Below are 20,630 nucleotides of genomic sequence, written 5' to 3'. Positions count from 1 at the left end.
TTACGATTCGGTAAAGTGGTATTTTAGGTTCGAATCGTAAATGTAAATTTCACCATAGATACCTTACGTATCTATGATTTCACCATAAACGGAATTTTGCGGCACAATGCATAGAAATCGTATATACAAATGAACGAAAGAAGGAAATACAGGAGAACTTCGGTTTCGGTAACTAAGCAGTAAACTGAATGATGTAACCCTATTTTAACGTTATTGATTGTTTTATGTATATATACTTTAACCTGTCAACTTTGTAGCTTATATTTTACCAAAAATTATTTACTAAACTGTTAATTTTCTAATGAAAGTAGTTGTGGAGTGTATAATGTAAAGATTTTGTGAACTTTTGTTTCCCAAGTTACTGTATAACTAAGTGACGTGTATTATCAAGTAATTTATTAATTTAAATGATTGTTCAATGACATCATTCTCACAAAACCAATTTATTTCAGCAGGCATGAGTTTGTTAGTCATCTTGCTTTTTTACTGTAAAGAGTTCATAGAACACTGTATTTATCTATGTTTGCTATAATATTAAATGAATGAATGAAATGTGGGTCCTTGTATTTTTTGTTAGAAATAAATTATGTGGTGTACCATTTATAGTAATGATGATAGATCTTATGGTTAAGTTTTACAGGCATTTTTGTTTTTGTATTATGTATTTATAGGGATATATCATATATATATGTGACACTTTGCTTATATGCTTAACAATCTTTGGTTCTAGATATTAGGTTGACTTTAAATGTACAAGAATGTAGGGAAGTGCAAAGAAAATCAACTTGGATTTTAGTTGTGGCATAAACCAAATATGAAGAAGTTTTTCACTCAAACTGCTGGAAGCGAATATGTGGGGAAGGTGTTACGAGTTGGGAGGTATCATGTCACCATTGATGATGTGGTGGCTGAGGGTACGTATGACATGTGTCAATCATTATGACATGTGTCAATCATTATTTCCCATATTTATGGCACAACTGTTGTGCGCCTGCCCTTGGCCCAAAGGCTACTGGTTTTGGGCGTAAATCGTATGTGAATAATATTGTTAGCAGGTGTTCTTGGCCAAGACACTGTACGACAGTTTCTCTAACCCAGTGGTTCGTTACGGGTTGTCTAAATTGTCGGTCATACAAAGAAAAAATTAAAGCACAACAAATAATTACCTTCAGTGGCGCAACCAGCGCGTTCAAAAGGGGGCTGTCATATTTACGTCCAGTCAACGTTTATCTATGACACGATAAAACACTCCCTTTATTGGTTGTGCACACTAATATATATCCTATTTTACGCGGTAAATTAAAAACACTACATTATTAAAAAGACGTATCTAAATTAATATAAACAGATGAAACATTGGTGCAAGTTTTACGCATGTGCATCGTGGATAATGTAACGATTATTTACATCAGAATAAACCTTTGAAAAAACATTAGATTGTTACGTCACAAACGAGATTATTGGTAAACAATCGTGTTTTATTTGCTCCCATAAGATCTGTAGTTTTTGTATAATTTCTGTTTCTGATGATTAGTTTAAATCAGTGTTTCCCAAACTATGGTACGCGAAGGCCTCCCAGGTGGTACGCGAGCACCTTATTAAGTTCAAACCAAACGATCGCAAATGATTGTCGTAAGCATTATTTTAATCCACATAAATTACGTACAGCGTGACATTTCATGCTATATTCCCTACACCGGTGTTCCTAACTTTTTAAACTTAGGCGTTGCTTTATGCGTGTACAAAGTATTTTTGCAAGCCTATCTTTACTTATGCGCATTCGTGAAAAGGCAAATATCCAACCTGTTTTTAAGCACATGCAGGTTAAATAATCAAGGGGACAATTGCTATTATGACGCAGATAATCAACGTGTGAATTGCTATTATGTCGTAATCAATTACCAGGTCAAACAATCGTTATTATGATGCAATGAATCCACGTGTGAATCCCTACTGTTTTGTAATAAATATGCTGCTTGGCTGAGGAAAACATCGTAAATATACAGCGGTGCTACTTCTGGAACATATTTAGGTTGTTTATTCCACCCTGTTACCCTGTTTAATTGGCAAATTACAATTATTTTACACGCAGCTTTGAGAAAGGCAGTGCCAAGTTTGTGTTACAAATACCCGCGGAAAAAATAGGTGTGCCCGCGGTACGGTTTCTAATTTCACTATTTAAAATGAGTTGTTCTCGAGGCTTTAGTAGTTTAGTGTGTAGGTGCTACGAGAACGCTGCATGAACCAAAAATATGTATACGCGAGTAGATAAAGTTGGAAACCACTGGTTTAAATGCAGATAAACCACGATTATGTGAATTTTAATTGGTGCAAATATAAAAGCAAGTAGCGACGCTATCAGTAAATTGGAGCCAACAGAAATCGTAATATGATATTACAAAGTATCGTCCCGGCCGAGCTTGGACAGAGTCGTTCGTTGTCACCGCTAGAGAACCAGAGTTTCATAACGTCACTTGTCACGAGAATAAATTTACAATGATTGCTTTGTTTGTTAGGTGTGGAATGTATGCTACCGCATGCGTCTTCCTTTATTTCCTAGACCGGCGCAGAGCGTAAAAATATGACGCTCATACACGATGTTTCGATGTCGTGGTTGGTTGGGCAGTGGGCACATTATGAAACGTCATAATTAATAGTTACGTTGCAATAAACCAAGTGACGTAACAATTGAACGAAAAATTGTTCCAATTCCAAGCGAACGAATCTAATATTGAATGCAACGCACGTGTGTGCGTCTTAGCACTTTCTGGCTGCGTGCGTGTCTGCGGAAAAGGGGGCTGTCATGACAGCAAAACAGCCCCCCTGGTTGCGCCCCTGATTACCTTTAAAGTGAAAGAAGTACAAAACTTTTTAAACAAGTAGAATATAAAAATTAAGTGCATGGAAAAATGCACCCTAGTGAAAATAAAAATCTGCCAACCTTGATATTTTATTTTTTCCTAATTAATCTTTTAGACTCTTTCTAACTAGGCTACTATCTAGGGATATGTGGTTGGTTGACAAGTTTTATGTTTTTAAATAGGTGGATTTTCAATGGTGTTTTTGGGGAAATTAAGTTCAGGACCAAAGGTTGCTTTAAAACGAATGTTTGTGAATAATAAAACAGATCTTGAAGTTTGTCAAAGAGAAATTGACATCATGGTGAGGTTTACTTGCTTTTAATATTATTGTTGTATTTTCGCATGACCTTTAGCACTTTTTATTACGTCACATTATATGATGCCTCATTCAATAAATATAATTCAATAAAAGTTTGTGTACCATGCACCTTGATTGGCCAACAGAGCTTAACTTTATTTTAAAATAATCAAAAGCCTGATTGTTGTAACATAAACACAGGTTTTAAGTAATAATAGAATCTTGATGGCAGAACTAAACTAAAAAATATTAAACTTAACAGAAGAAACTCTGTCAGCAAGCAGTAACGAAAGGATTGCTGATCACATAGACGATAGGTTAATTACTAAAGAATGTTAAAGTATATATTAACTAATTATTGGCAAGAACTTGGCACAGTTAGACATCGAAATAGTAAAAACAAAACACGTTTTTACAACACAGAAAGAACTTAGTGGCCACAAAAACATAGTTCGGCTCCTTGATGCAACGATCATGAATTCAAACAGTAAACCTGGTGTTTATGAGATATTGATGTTAATGGAATACTGTAAAGGTGAATTAAATTTTTGTTTTCTTGTTTCTATGAGCAATATAGGCCTATACAACATTTTTAATGTACAGTTTATAGCCTTTATACAATTATACAACAAGAAGTACATTGTTTTGTCATATATATAATTGTACTGAAATGTACTGTTTTTTTTTGTTGGTAAAATGTTAACTATTTTGGAAATTTTACCTTTTCCATTTTTTCACAGACCAATTCTACTTAGTAGCATCATGTAGCAGTGTGGCATGTACATTAAAATACTGTAATGTGTGAACTAATTTTTAAATGCATGCTTAGCGGGTCATGTGGTTCAACTTATGAATGCAAGGATAAGATTCTCTCAAGCTGAAGGTTTTACTCAAACCGAAGTTTTAAAGATTTTCTGTGACATTGTTCAAGCTGTCGCTGCTTTACACCATTCAACATCTCCAATAGTTCATAGAGATTTAAAGGTTTGTGGACTAATGAACATTGGAACTAAATGGGTTTCATATTAATGTGTATATAACTATCCCTGCATCTCAAAACCTTTATTTCCTATTGCCTAAGTAATATTTTGTGAGAATTTTCTGTTTTCAGAATCTAAAAGTGGAAAAGTTCAACTGAAACGTTTTAGCTAACTCATGTTGAAGTATGGACTGTCTATTTTTGTTTTATGGCCTACTAGTACCAAAAAAATTTGCCTATCTGTTAAAATACCTTAGTAACCTATTATATACGATTTCATTATTTCAGTAATGTAACCAAGCACCTCATTATTCAGCAGCCATGCTTTTATTTGTCACTTTTACTAAAGTAGTTTTTATCAGTTATTGTAGAATGTTTTACTGCTAATTCCCTTTTATTTATATGAATTAATTAATCTGATCTTTGTTACTGTATTCAAGGATAAATATAAAATTGATTTGTGTTCTGTTGAATCTTCCAGGTTGAAAATGTATTGCTTCGAGATTCTGGTGATTTTGTTTTATGTGATTTTGGAAGTGCTACGTGTGAGGTGTATGAACCCAAGACCTCAGCCAGTAGGCAGAAACTAGAGGAAGAAATTGCAAAGTAAGAATTCCTTGGCCCGTTTATCTATACCTAAAATTATAATGTTTATATTTGAGCCTATAACTGAGTTAGTCTGTTGTATAACTAAGTTAAGTGAGTTTTAGGCTTAAATCTAAACACCATGATACTGGTAGTTAAAACTATGTTGTTCAGATTTAGTGAACCTGGTATGTCAGTTTTAAAAAGGAAATAAAAAACAACATTTTTTGCTTTAAAATTAGTATAAAATAATACAGAAAATACAGGTTTGTAGGTGTGTGTACAAATTTAAACATAATATGTTGAATGTGTATTCAGTTTATTAATAATCTATACATATAAGCTCTTTCAAAACAGTTCTACATAAACATATTTAGTTTGCTTATATTCACGCCACAAATGTGGTGTTATGTTTTGTTAATCGGACAATATAAATAAGTAACATTTAACTCAACTCACTCGTGACTTTAATTCATGACAACAAACCATGAACAAAGCATGTTCTATAGTTGAACATGAATGGCCCAACATAATTTAATTAAAGTCATTTTAACTTTTTTTTTGTAAGAGAAAATATTTTTGTTTGATTTTTTATATAACTAAAGTTTAAAATGTAACTGAAGTCAAATTTAAATTGTAACTGGAGTTATTTGGGAAAGATGGGACAACTTTTCATTCTATTTTCTCGTTATATATTAAGTTATAAAACCGTATTCTTACGACTCCCATAGACTGTTGTTCTTGATACCTGTTTAAAACATGATCACGATATTCAGAAATTACGCTAAATGTGTCCCATCTTCCCCCACCCTACTCTATAACTAAAGCCATTAAAATGTAACTGATGTTGTTTTAACTTTGATTATGAAAGACAAGTTTTTGTACTCAAAGACTTTGTGGGTGGCAGATAAATTTTTGTTTTTATTTTGATGACAGTATATGATGAACAGTCATTGCGTAATGGTTACATACTACAAATGTAAACAAATATTCTTGCCAAATAACAAGCAAAAATTTCTTGGTAGAATGTTTACTAAAATTATTAATGCAAGACAAAAAAGCTTGTTACCCAGATAACTAATTAAACTATTTGTTTTATACAGATACACAACACTTTCATATCGCTCTCCTGAGATGGTGAACCTCTTCATGGGAAAACCCATTGGTCCTCCTGCAGATATATGGGTAAGAAGCTATCATAAGCGCTCAAGCTTTGTAAAGCTTAAAACCAAAAATTTGTTGTCACTGTCGAAGTTAAAAGGACATCAGATACATTTTAAATGACAGTAGTTATATCATTTTTTTTTTCTTTTGCAAAAATAGTTAAATGACAGTTACATTTTCAAGTTAAAAAATCACACCGACACGTTTATGCCGAAGACACAAAGTTTTGTTATGCAAGATGGTATTTGATTGTTATCACATTATTAGTGTCGAATTGTCAAGCTGATCATTGCACTATCTATATTTATTCGTTTTTTTGTTTAAATCTCATGGTACTCCGCCTGTGTCTTTATGCCTTTATACTGAGCATAGGCGCCAAGTTACGGGGTGTTGGGGTGGCATGGCCACCCCATAGATCTTTTTATTAAAAAAAAAAATTAAAAAAAAAAAAAAAATTTGACAAAAATTAAAATTTTTGATTTTTTGGCTGGAAAGTGATACGTCAAAATCGTGGTCGTAACGTTATTTTAATTACCGAAAACTAAGCTGAAATATTACGTGCGATGCCTTTGGGTTGTAAGTAAGCCAACCTATACTGGGACCAGGGGAGGTCAGAATAACTGATTACGCATTATCAGGGGAGGCTGTTTTGCTGTCATGACCGGTCCTTTTTTCTGCAGACACGCACGCAGCCAGAAAGTGCTAAGACGCACGCACACACGCGTTGCATTCCATATTACATTCCTTCGCTTGGAATTGGAACATTTTTTCGTTCAATTGTTTTGTCACTTGTCCTATTACAACGAAACTATTAATTATGACGTTTCATAATATAACAATCTGGAGGAATGTGCTAACTGCCCGACCAATGAAATATCAAAACATCGTGTATGAGCGTCACATTTTTACGCTCTGCGCCGGCGTAGGAAATAAAGGAATGCATGCGGTAGCATACATTCCACACCTAACAAGCGAAGCAATCGTTGTAAATTTATTCTCGTGAAAAACAACGTAATGAAACTCCGGTTCTCGTGCGGTGTTTTCAACAAACGATGTTTTTTGGCTTCTGTCCAATTGCGCACGATGTTGCAATCCTTATCTATATTATATCTCGTTCACTCGCTAATCAAAGGTGAAATGTTTATGCACGTCGGAAGATCGTTGTTTTTTTTCAAAATTGAAATGCTAATATAAAACGAAGGTTTGAGGACCGTTCTTATTTTTACAATCATAAAAATGACATTTAAAACTTTGTAAGTACAGAATGTTGTACTCGTGGAACACCCATTGCGATCGGCAAACGTGTTGCTGCAGTAAACAACATTAAACTGTTTTGATGAAGCAAAACTTGGCGCCTATGATACTGAGTATTCATGGCTTATAAGTACCCCGGTTCTTCCTAGGTTTGTATGGATATCTGGATATCCCATGATAGATGCCTATAGATATAATATGTTTACTGTATAATATAACATGTTTGCTATATTTTCACGTTGCCTCATTTCTGTGCTGGTTAAATCTAAGCAAAATACGAGAAGGAAGTCATAGACCTAAAAGTTTGAGTTGCCAAACTGCTAAGTATTATGTACTAAATTAGATATGTACATAATACTGGACAGTATTCCTTTTGCCTGACTTCCCAACAGCGGAACTGTTTCAATTTCCTGGATTATTAGTAGTTAAATTGGACCTGGAAAAAAAACTTAATTGATCTATCAAACAAGCCATTTTGCTGGTTAATATATGTTTGTTATTTTTACCCAGGCCCTTGGTTGCTTACTGTACAAGCTTTGTTTCTTTGAATTACCATTTGGTGAAAGCACGCTTGCGATACAGAATGGAGAATTTACAATTCCTGATGATTCAAAATATTCCAAAGATGTTCATTGTTTAATACGTAAGTTGTGACATTTATGGATTGCAATGTTTCGACTGTTTATGCTTTAATTAACTATTAAATGTGAAGTAACTGCAGTCATTAGTTAAGTTGCTTAGTCATTTTGTGTTTCCCAATTGAAAGCCACACACATGTTAACATAATATTCAATTTAGATTATTGACATGCGATTACCAACCACAGATAACAACGCATGGTGTACTGGCCTTTCACAAGGATATAAATAGCAACCTCAACTTAATTAGTAATAAACCCTCAAGGCTTATCAAGTGTCTGGAATATCTTAACTTGTGTATACATTAAGTGTTGGTTGGTGGTGTTAGTGTTAAGCTTGTATGCAAACTTGACACTTAATTTTAAACACTAAGTATAAAGTATGTGTGTTGGGGGTATAGTCTTATATCTAAATGCATAGACATCAAACCTTGGGTGGCAGAGTCAGCAGGCCAAACCTGGAATTTTCTGCACTTTATTAATCAGTAAACATTTGATTTTGAACCAAATAAATTTTGTTTTATAAGAATGTGTGTCTAATTATCTGTGCCTCCCCTGAATGAATGTACATAAAGATAATCGTGTAATAAACCTAAAAGAAATATGTTATGCCCATCCGATGATTACATTTATTTTTATACACGAGTTTATTTTTATACACAAGAACATCCATTTACCAGTAAACAGGTCTACAGCTATGACTAATAGTAATAATAAACTAGTTTTAGCTTCTGCAACATAGGCACTAAACTTTTATAAATGTGTAAAAAGCAGATATGCAGAAATGTATGGACACACATATACACAGTAGCACATTACTGTGAAACAAAATTCACCTCATTAGCTCTAATGTTTACTGATTAATGCAGGGAAGAAAACTTAATGGTAGGTCTGCCTACCCTGCCACCCCAAGTTTTGCAGCCTGGCCTTTATTAATGTGCCAACTGGTATTTTGCAGCCAAGCCATTAATATGTTATTTCCAAAAAATAAATCTTGTTTAACACAACAGGTTATATGTTGGAACCCAACCCAGATATAAGACCCGATATTTACCAAGTTGCACATTTTGCATTCGCTGCCAAAGGTTCAGCGAATCCTGTAGAAAATATCAGAGTAAGTGTGAGGTTATAAACTAACTCTCATTAATCTAATATAATAAAACTTGATAGTTTAACCATACCTTAATACCATTGGTTCGCCATTCAATTCTGGACAAAATCCCAGGTCCTCAAAAAGGACCTCACCTCCACAGAATAAAATAGAATATGTTAATACTATTAAATAATTAATAACAGCACATACTTTATGCTTGGACATAATACCTATGTTTTGTACAATTCATTCAAACCGTTTAGTTGAAATGTGCACTGGTAATGTTTAAAACACTAATTGGCTACAACAGCATTCATGAAATATGCAAAAGTGTTGTAAATGAAGCTAAATCACCAAGGATTACCCACTACATGATGCATAAGTGTAGTTCCATTTAATGTAGTGCCTTGTAGAGATTCTGTGTAAAGTACTTTGCCCTCAAATGCACTTTGAGTGTGTGAACCTTTTTCTCCTTATACAGTGAACATGAAACTTTTAATCAATTAATTAATGGCATAACTTAAATACTTTGGCTTGGCTAAATGTTGGTAAAATAGGAGCAAATAAAGTGTTTTTCTGACCATTTTCTACAGTATGTAACCTTACTTTATTACTAATTAACACTTGTTTTATAGTTTTGTTCTACTCTATATTGCCATATAGGTAAGGTCCTATAGTAAGACAAAAGGGAAATAGGATTTAGGCCAAAGTTGGCCCATTAGCGCAACACCCAGTGTGGCAATTACCACACCTTACATAAGCAACTTGATCATGATTGAGAATTACTATAAACTGATTATTTTAACACAGAATTCCACCATCCCCACCCAACTACCTTCACCTTTGAGTAGAAGTGAAGCAGAAGAATTAAAAGAAGCAACCAAACTAAAGTAAATACATGTTTATTTACTACATTAATATTAATTTAATACAGTATTATATGTAGCGTGTTTCACTTACCATTTGCCTGAACAATTATACAATGCCTGTGTCCAAGTGGGTACGTGCTTGAGGCTTGACAATGCTATCATAGTGGGCGTATGTGTCCTAAGACACTTATTGGCACATCCTGGTGATGTATTGCCGTATAGCAGACAAAAAATGCCAAAAGATATCTTTCGCACACAGTTTCTATGTCTTTCAGTAATTTACTGTTTTTAATCTGTATTATCCTAATAGGGAAGCCCAGCTGAAAGCAGGTATGGCATCAACTGGTGGGTTGACAGAGACCAGTATCACACCTCGTAAAAGACCTCAAGGAAAGTTGTCACTGCCACAGCCAAGGCCACGACCCCAACCCAGCCAGGTAAACTTTACAACTCCTTAAAAAAGTAAATGAATTCTGTTTTAATTTATTACGTTGTTTGATTTGCTATTTATTTTTTGTCTGATTGTTTTACACAGGCACAAGTTAATCGAACTGTTACTAACTCACAACCTACTGTGAACCAAAGTAATCAACAACAACAACTTCTTGCTCAACAACAATTATTAAGGCAGCAGCAATTACAACAAGAACAACAAAAACAAGCTCAACAACAGATGTTACAACAGCAACAACAACAGCAACAACAACAACAACAACAACAAATGCATCAACAAATGTTAATACAACAACAAAGAGAACAACAGCAACAACAACAATTGCAACAACAGCAACAGATGTATATGCAGCTACAACAACAACAACAACAACAGGAACAGCAAAGGCTACAAAACACCGAAAACGCTCAAAAACCGGTAAGTTTATTTTTTGCTACTGGTTAATATCTGCATTTATAAAACTAAATAAATAAAAACAGCCTGATTGGTGCAAATGTAATAATAGTGTTACTTGTTAATGTAACAACTCTAAAAGAGCTTTGTTAATGGTTAAAAACACAATTAGAAAATATGGGTATGGAATATTACATTCTTACGGTATCTTACCCCACAGTACTATATCATTGACATCGTAGGTTATAACATTTCTATTATTTCCCTACAGCAAGGTAATGGGATTGATCCAAAGTTAATTTTACAACAAACCCACCTAAGTGATGAAAACCAACAATTATTCCACGGCCAAATACGACCTTTACAACTCCATGTAACAACCTTAAGACAAAACATTGCCACGCTCAACCAGCAAGCTGCTCAACAACCAGCACTACTGCATCTTATACAGGTACCTTTACTGCCTAACATCTTATACAGCAACATTTCTAAAACTAGGGGTAAATTTACCCCTGTGGAATAATTCCTCGTATTTAGAGGGTAAATAAGCTACCAATTAAATCCACAATAGTTGACGGGACAGAAAAATTGTACCAATTGTAGTACTACTAGACTGAGAGATTGAACAACTCGTTGCCAAAAGCAAGCGCATCCGTCGCATTAAATATAACTGATGTAATTAGTTGTTTTCGCTTTTTAATAAATGAGTGCCATATTACATATTGGAGGTAAATCTGATAAGCATCTTTGTTAAAAGGGTAAAGCATACAAAAAAGTTTAAGAACCACACTATACAGGTATCTTTACTACCTTATACACAATGCGGACACAGGCAGTTTAGGCACCAAACTTTTTAAATTTTGGGAAGGCTGGTTCAGGTGTGCATTCCTATGAAACTTAGTTGTAACATGTAATGTTTATTGATTACACAGTGTAGAAAATTGCCAACTCTGCTGCCTGAGGTTCGGTGCCGATGAATGCAATAATTAAACATTATATGGAATTGATCTACATAGACACCAATTAACATACATTGTGATCACTATATCGCTTTATTTCATTTTTTTATGGTAATTTTTTTTGATGTTGGGGTTATAGGCCAACTTTTGTCAACATGGCTGTATCCAAAGTCTTCTGTGCTACAGAACCTTACTCAATACTAATTACTTTTGCAATAATAATCACTTTTTATACATATTTAATACTTTTTTTAATGTTGGTCTCAGTTTTTTTGGTGTAAACGTTATTGGCCAACTCTTGCAGCCCCCAAAATCCTTTGCCTTGTAGGACCTTATCCATATAGAATATAAAATTTTGTATAGTTTCTATATTGTAGTCATCGCATATTGAATACTCGCAGCCAAAGTTGAACCAGTTACAACAGGAAGGAATGCAAGCAATGCAAGATCTGAGATTATTCCAAGCCAAGTTCCAGCAGAATGAACTTGCTATCAACCAAATCAAACAGGTGAATAACCCAATTGATAAAATGTGACCTACTTTCATGTGCGGTGTGTTTATCATGAAATTACACTGATAGTGGTAAACTGGTAATTATAACTACTCTATAATGGTAATATTATTAAAGCAAGAATCTGTATGCACTGTCTTATACAGATTTCGAATTGTATAGTTAGTTTGAATTTTAATTTATTTAAAGTATTATTATCATAACCTGGGGTGGCTGGGTGGACAGGCCTGTCCTGAAAATTTCTTCACTGCATGAATCAAAACTTTACAACCAATAGGTTAGACTTGTTTCATAGAAATGTATGTCTAAGTATCCCTGCCTCCCCTGCATTTAAAAAGTTTGGTGTCTATGATTAATATTGTGAGCCTACTTACCAAAACATTGGGTATTATCCTAAAGACGATATGTAGGGAGACAAAATAGTTAGACACACATTCATATGAAACAGATCTAACATATTGGTGTTAACTGATTAATGTACTCTAGAAAATTCAAGGGTAGGCTTGCCTACCCTGCCACCCCAGGTTTGGCGCCTATGTATTTTCCACTATATTGTATATACAAGGCATTGTTCATAGTTGTTTATGTAATTTTCCTTTATTCAAAGATCCTTGTTCAACAAGCAAATGGGCAACTACCAAAAGAAGCTCAACAACAACAACAACAACAACAGCAAGATCAACAAAATCTTCATCAACAAATTCTGTTGCAACAACAACAACAACAAATACACCAAAACATGGTAAGACAACTATATTTAAATCAATTGTTTATTTTAAATGTTATGTAGCACTAGGGCTGTGGATTTTCCCTATTTTTGTTTAACCGTTAACCGTTCAGTTTTAACCGGTATTATGGGGGAAGATGGGATACCTATAGCACAAAATATACAAATATCCTAATCCTGTTTTAAACAATTAAAAACAATATATTGGAGTCGTGAGGATATGGTTCAGTAATGCTTTAAATTTTCTTTGTTTACTACCAAGTGGGACGAAAAAATAGATTAAATATGTGTCCCATCTTCTTCCACCCTACTATATATTCTGCATGGTTTGATTGTTTCATATAGATGTAAACTGTTCACTGTTGTAGTATCTAATCCATGATGATGCTTGTAATTGCTGAGACACAAGATATTGCTATTCACCACAATGTGTTGTGGTATATGATAAGATTTATGACAATGTGTTTTCACGTCAGCATTATTCATATTATACCAAGCTACTATACAAATAACATACATGCTTTATTGCTTTCAAATGAACAATTTTGCCAACAGCGTCATTTTTTACTGCCAACATAGTATATTTGTTTAAACCAACGTGTATACATTATGCCTGAGTTAAAACTATCATTTCATTTGATAAATTACTTTAATCTTACATGGACAACAATTGTCAGTAAAAGCTTAAATATTTTAGTTACTAATAATAATAATGTACCAGTTAAATATGGTTTCTTTACTAAGCTAATCTAATCTACGTTTGGTCAATTCTCTTTATACTAAAGTATGTCAGGCTAGGTGTAATATGGCTAGGTGTAATATAGTAATAACAATAGTAATAATAACTTTATTTGCCTTCTTAATTAAGCGATTTATAAATATTTTAAATGAAAAGCCTGGATATAGCGACAAAACAACAGTTGTTAAAACACGCTTACAGTTAAACATATTTACATTTAATTGGAAGAAAATAAGTATGGTCACTAGTCTACTACACCTAGCAGACAAACGAGCCTTTATGTTTAATTATTATCAAGTTAAACTTCTAATAAAAACAAAAGTATGAGTATAAAAAGGAAAAAAAAACTCGATTCCCCGTTTACTTTTATTTTCTTGCATCTCCACTGATTATGATTAACAATTGCTTGATTCCAGAACCCGACGCAACCATCAATCAATGTAACTGCCGTAGATGGCCATAGAAATAATAAACCTGGTCTCCACAACCGAGTCCGAGTGTTACCAGTATCACTAGGTGGCAGTATGTCTGTGTCACCCAAACCAACTAACGAACACGAACAAACTGTTCGCACGCATCGTCGTGCACAAAGTGATGTCACAAGTTAGTATTGTGATGTCATCAGTATAATTGTAACACTGTAACTTTTTTCCTCACATGGTGGTGCTAGGCAGTCCTTATAACACAAGTGTTCTGTGTTTATACCATGGCCTATTCCAGGTTTTAATTATTTTGTACAAAAGAAAGTTTTAAAGCTACAAACTGGATAATATATAAAGTTTGTGCATGTTTTGTATTGACATGGCCTATCAATTATTTAGTATTCATCCCATCCATTCTGTGTATAAGTATTTTAACAATTTATATATTACAATGGTTTCCAAGGTGTGTACAACGCACAGTAGTGAATGTTTATTCCTCCATTCCAGGTCTCACAGCTTCCATGGAAAGAAGACAAAGCTCTGGTGTCAGTGAAAATATATTTGGTTTAAAAGCTGACAAACAAAAAAGTAAGATTTTGCCTTTAAAAACACTTATACAAAATGAATTACCGCTCATATAGATAACCTTTTTTATTTGACATAATCTTAATCCAACACTGGCCTGTTTCAAAACTCACAGTACTTTGTTCTATATGGGTGAAATCCAATGGCGAGACATTCTGTATATGGCTTGCCCTACCATTAAAGGTCTTGCCGCCTACCTTGTTGCAATTGACAGGTTTTAACATCTATTAAGGTTTATGTGGTAGCATGGGTGTAATGGGTTATAGCACCCTGGATGTTGTGGTAATGAGTCAACCCTTGCCTAGATCTCAGGTTATGTGTGTCACATTGTAAAACCTCACCCATATAGAGTATATGTGATAACACATCATATTATTATTATTTACCACAGGTTCAAGTAGCAACAGTTTAACTCCTGAGCTTGAGGTTTGGAATCCATTTGAAGGAGATAACTTCAATGAAACACAAGAAAGCGCAACGGACAAGGAATTTGATGAATTCTTAACAACCAGAAACCCAAAACTTGGTAAATATTTATTTTGATTTGCTTCACTAAAACATAATGACATTTTTTGAACAAAAATGGCTGTTAAACAGTGATAAAAGCTGTTAAAGTTTATAAAATTTAAAAGTCTGTCATAATGTTATCAATAACCAATAAAAAACATACAGTAATGCACAAATAAGGATTATAACCTCCAAAGATATTCGTAAAACCACTTGAAAGGTTTTGAAACCACTTGAAAGCGTTGGAAGGTTCCTAATTATGTTAAAATCTGTTAAAATACTACCAATAAAATTTCTGTAAAGTTCTTTTAAAATACTACCAATAAAATGTCTGTAAAAGTCTGTTGTTAAAATACTTCCAATAAAAGTTTGTAAAAGTCTCTTAAAATGAAAATTGTTATGCCGTACACAGATAATCGTGAAACCAATAACAACGTGTCAGGTTCAAAAAACTTGCAAGGCGACGTTGGTGACTCAGCAATATCCAACGTCGCTCTATCACATGACCAACTTGAGAACCAGTCAGCTCCAAGCATAGAGTGAGTTTTTTTTAATTGTAATTGTTAATTTTTTGGAGTGGAAGGAATTTGTAATTGTTAATTTGTTTTTAATTTTTTGGAAATTGTTTTTTTTTGGGGGGAGGGGTATTTGTAATATATATTTAAGTTGTCTTTTTTTGAAATTTAATCTGTTTTTTTTTTAATTTGTTATAGGTATTTTTTTTTTAGTTTGTAACTTTTATTTTTTGGGGGGAATTTGTAATATTTAATTTTTGTTTTCGATTTTTAATTATTGTAGACATAAACTTTTAATGTTTATTTTCTTACTTCCACCATTACAGAGATGAGATGTTTGGTATGTCTGCCTTCACCAATCCACCCACCACTTCCACACAACAAGATACACAGATAGCTCACTCAGTAACAGCAGAAGGCTTGCGTGTGTTTGGTGTCGTTGGCTACACTACATTACAACATAAGGATGAAGATGGAAACCATGGTAAGGATATTCTGTGTGAATAAACAGGCATTGGATGTCTGGTAGGGGTATTTAAGAACAGTTTATGCTAATCTACCATGCTTAAATGTTTATTTATTTGAGACCTTTGGGTAACGGGCCAATCCTGGCCTTAATCTTAGGACCCATGGGTGCGACGCTGCGGGACCTCACCCACATAGAATAGATATGCTTGAAATCGGTTTGCTGGTTAGGTGTTTGTATCCTAACTTTGTAAAACAGTGTTCAATACTTTATACTGATAGCAAGGTGTATATGTTTGTGCGAGACACCTAACATACAATGTTCCAATGCAGTGGTCACTAATGGATCATAGCTTCCTAGGTATTAGGGTAATGAGCCAACTCTAGCATAAGTCCCAGGTCCGATGCCATCCCTCACTATTGAACCTCACTCATTGAGAATAGTATTTTAACCCTTTGAAGCGCAGGAGGATCATGTTTTTGTATCTATTTAAAAACCTTATTTAAATAGAATGGAAATTAAAACAGTTGGAAATTGTAAAATATAAAAGTAAATAAATATTGCAACGCAAACACGCATTGCGAGTAATAGTACGTTCTGTCTTGTCTCCTAAAACAACAAAAATGTGTGGGGTAATAGACATAAATCTCTGCCACAATTAAAGATGAAATTCAAAAAACAAACCGGTTTTAACCAGTTCCCACCACCACGGTTGATGGTCACGACGCCTCGTCATCGGAGCCATCTTTCACTTCATCCGAAGATGAATTCAATGAAGATGAACAAGGAAATCAACATCTTATCGACTCCGATCAAGAGGAAACATCCATGGATATATTCGGAGCAAAACCTTTTGTTGTTTCAACGCAAGAGGTTGAAGAATTTAGTTTTCAACTAAAAAGGCCTTTTTGGAATTTTTTAAATATATATAATTTTTTCAATCCTGGTTTGTCATAATCTTAATCCAGTACTGTCCTAGAAAAATGGGCATTTCAAACTTTTGGAGTAGTGGTCAGCATTTTTTATTCTTAAAGTTTTCTGGCTTGCTACACTATATAAATTTGCTATTTTAAATTGTGTTTAGGAAAATAAATTCCCTCTATAAAATTCTTTAATTTTTAACAGCTTTGAAAAAATGTAACTTAAACACAATATGATATAGTATAAGTTTACTTTTTACTCTCAACGGCAGGCATCAATAGTTGGTGGTCATTCAAGGACAGAATCACTTGGTTCAGATGTATTTTCAAACGCTCCATTCTCAATAGCAACTGGTAAGTGTATATCTAATATTCACCCGGCGCCGTGGCTAGCGCGCCTGCCTGTAACCATTAGGTAATGGGTTCAAGGCTCGTCGCTGCTACCATTGTGGGCGTATGTGTCCTTAGGCAAGACACTTAACGACAATTGCTCCAACCCAGTGGCCACTAATGGGTTGTCCAAATTATCAGCCATACATAAAAAATAATGAAAAAATCCAAAAAAAAATAATCACCCACAAAGTAACATACATGGTAAATTGTAAGCTGGCACGAGGTGTTAAACCTGTGTGATCACGACTGTCGTTTCCCGGCCACGCGAGGATAAAGTAAGTTACATTCATTCATTCACCAATTAATCTGTACATGAGTTATAGGTGTTAGTATGTTAAGTATTATTTTTAGGGCAAAAAACAGATTTTACCAGATGTTTAGCCTAGTGGGTATGAGTTCGTGATTTGACATAGCTTTTATTGCATGCATATGTCACATGTGACATATGTCCTTGGACAAGACGCTTAATGACATGATGTCTTTCCACATAGGAGACAAAACGTTCATAAAAATCATGAAACAAACACTAGAAGATCTCTTTCACATTTACATAAACACTTTTCAAACATCTATAATTCTGAGCTCTTTTTTTGGCAGTGTTTCCAGTTTTATAACTTTATTACACCAGGTTCAAAGAACAAGGTTGAAGAAGTTGGAGTTATAGATGAGTTCGGCAGCACTCCATTCACTGAAGTACCAACTGATATAACAGCAGATCTACCTGAGGAGGAAGCAAGCCACAACCCGTTTGATTCGGCTCCATTTTCAGCGCAAGTAGTTGTGGAAAGCAAGGAAGACACGGACCTGTTCGGTTCAGCACCCTTTGTTGTAAGTATCCTGTTACCTGTTGAAACAATAATCAACAGTTTGTAAGAATTGTAAGGATGCGGTTTAATAATTCTTTGAATATTCTTTGTTACCACAGAATGGGACGACAAAATAAAAAAGGCTATTCCATCTCCCCCACCCTACTATATATCTAATAGTCAAATGTTGTGACTTAGTAGTTAGGCACTTGTTTTGTAACTAAAACATACTTTTCAATATGATTTAAGCATATCTGTCCTTAGGCAAGACACTTGCTCTAACCTCTAACCCAGTGGTCACTAATGTGTTTGTAGCTATCTGAGTGTCAGGGTAATGAGCCAACTCTGAACTTTATCTTAGATCCCATAGTGTACCATGCTGTAGGTGTAGGGCCTCACCCATATGGATTAATAATAGAAGATACCTTATATGTTGTTAATGGTTTTGTTCTTACAGCCAGAAGCTGAGGCGGCTGATGCTACCGATGGGAAACTACAAAAGAAGTCTGCTGTAAGGTACCAACATGCAAGCAAAGTTCCAAACATTAGTGTGGCAAGAGGTGTGTAATAAAAACCACTTCCCTATTACAACGTAATGTATTTTTCATGCAGAAGAGTAGTAACCTTGAGTTTGGCTATAAACAACTTGAATTTATTTTTTTAAAGTAGATCTTATAGTAGGTGTCGGTAAGATGGATACCATGGCATACAACATTTCATATTTCCTCACAGTTTCTTAACAATTAACAACTTTTCTTTAGAGGAGAAAGGATACAATTCATAATTTTGTAAATAATCATTGTTTTTCACCAAATCAGACAATAAGAATGAATAAAAACATGGAGACATGTATCTTACAGGCAACCTACTATATAAAGTATGTTTTTCATCAGGTTTAAGGGAACAAAAGGAAACAAATCGACGGAATCGTCAGCGTCGAATTTCAAGAAGCAGCAGCAACAGTAGCAGTGGAGGAGGGAAGTCAAGAAGGTCCAAAGTTAAAGATGTCAACAAGAAGAATGTTGACCAACCTCAGAATCCACAGTCAGTGTAGATTTTGACATTGTATTCTTGGGCATGTTTTATAGTTGTACATATGCCATAGTGATCTGTTCTATGTGGGTGAGGTTCAGCAGCATGACATGCTGTAGAACTTGAGATTTAGGCCATATTTTTCTCATTACCACAACACTGTGTATGTACATTATACTCTATATGGGTGAGGTATTGGGGTAATGGTCAAATCTGGTCTTTAATCCCAGCTCTTCAAAAAGGTATTGGTGAGGTCCCACAGTCATCATGGGACCTGAAATTTAGACCAGAATTGATCTATTACTCCAAGTAAGCTACTATAAAATACTTAGCTAATTCTAGGTGTTTTTAATTACAGACCAACTAAAGAAAGTGAATCGACAGACTTGTTTGGTTTTTCTCCTTTTAAACCAGGTTCAAGATCTGACTGTGAGGTTCCAGTTCAATGAATACAAAGAGATCCTAAGTGCTACCTTTATTTTCATTGTCATTCCATTTAGTAGTCAGGTTGTGGTAGTTATCTAGGCCTTTATGCAAGGTATGGTGGCTTGCTACATCAGTAACATTGTGTATTTAACCGCATTTTATTTCATTATATGTTTCATTAAGCTCAAATTCACTAGGTTAAAATTAAAGGCTTATTGTTACGCCTTCTAAGTAAAATCACATTTCGAAATCATTAGGTTTAAATTTCGAATATTTTGCACTTGTTTTCTGATTTTTTAAAGAAGCTTGGTTTTTGAACCTACCTACAGATATATGAATTCACAAAAACAGGTGGTGCAGGTAGTAGTTAACAGTGTTTGGGTCTTTCATACCATAGAGAGACACCAGAGTTGGCACAATAGCAATACACTTGTCTCCTGCTTTGCTTTCTTCAATTTGCTCGTACCTAGAGTGTTTTTAGATTAATTGTGCAGGATGAGTTATAACTTAAGCTTCAATATTTCTATTGTATATATTTTGAGAAACTGTTAAAAAATATAACAAAAAGGAGTTGCTTAAAAGTATGGAATGTCACATCAGCTCACATTTTGCTGTGTTTTCATATTCACAATTCATTGTAAAGCTTATAATATCTTGTGCCATATTTTATCATGAGACATGTGTTCATGAATACGCACAGAACTACTCTTTATAATCTTTTATTGAAATTGAAATCATGTTAAACCATATTTGTTTCCAGTTATAATCCTGTATTCAAATTATGTTAAACCATATCTGTTTCCAGGCGGCTAGTGACTGTCATAATATAAGTTATGTACTCGCACTGCAACATTTACAACACATTATTTTAGGCTGGTTGGTTCCACGCTGTGTTAGAAGCTTCTATATTATCTTTTCATTTCATATGTTTGCGTAAATCATACTGTATTCGTGTAATCCAACTTTAATTTATATGAAATAGACAGAATCCCTCTTTCAGCTAATCTGACCAATGCTTTTGTTTAATAGATTTA

The 20,630-nt window shown here is 34.3% G+C and overlaps 1 protein-coding gene across 1 annotated transcript; it reads left to right on the top strand.

Annotated features, from left to right (window-relative positions):
* Nucleotides 1-82: 82 nt before the first annotated feature.
* On the top strand, nucleotides 83-20,600 carry LOC149725010 (uncharacterized). Its single transcript, XM_089892997.1, has 25 exons — nucleotides 83-914; nucleotides 3,044-3,162; nucleotides 3,583-3,694; nucleotides 3,989-4,143; nucleotides 4,620-4,744; nucleotides 5,827-5,908; nucleotides 7,652-7,784; nucleotides 8,789-8,892; nucleotides 9,682-9,761; nucleotides 10,051-10,177; nucleotides 10,276-10,611; nucleotides 10,859-11,038; nucleotides 11,948-12,055; nucleotides 12,666-12,800; nucleotides 13,941-14,127; nucleotides 14,454-14,534; nucleotides 14,923-15,057; nucleotides 15,451-15,577; nucleotides 15,880-16,037; nucleotides 16,717-16,892; nucleotides 17,212-17,293; nucleotides 17,961-18,160; nucleotides 18,596-18,698; nucleotides 19,032-19,182; nucleotides 19,529-20,600. Exons 1-25 carry the CDS (start codon nucleotides 815-817, stop codon nucleotides 19,617-19,619), a joined length of 3,387 nt encoding a protein of 1,128 aa, XP_089749123.1. The 5' UTR covers nucleotides 83-814; the 3' UTR covers nucleotides 19,620-20,600.
* The last annotated feature ends 30 nt before the right edge of the window (nucleotides 20,601-20,630 follow it).

This window comes from Ciona robusta, chromosome 14 (genome assembly GCF_009617815.1).
Source record: "Ciona robusta chromosome 14, ASM961781v2".
Lineage (NCBI taxonomy): Eukaryota > Metazoa > Chordata > Ascidiacea > Phlebobranchia > Cionidae > Ciona > Ciona robusta.
The sequence above is the reverse complement of the archived record's forward strand: the minus strand, read 5'-3'. Positions and strand labels throughout refer to the sequence as shown.

Excerpts from the sequence above, each read along its gene's own strand:
- LOC149725010 (XM_089892997.1), top strand. The coding sequence starts at position 815 with ATGAAGAAGTTTTTCACTCAAACTGCTGGAAGCGAATATGTGGGGAAG. Across the intron at positions 3,695-3,988 it reads GTTAATGGAATACTGTAAAG|CGGGTCATGTGGTTCAACTT; the intron begins GTGAATTAAATT and ends ATGCATGCTTAG. Across the intron at positions 12,801-13,940 it reads AACAAATACACCAAAACATG|AACCCGACGCAACCATCAAT; the intron begins GTAAGACAACTA and ends GCTTGATTCCAG.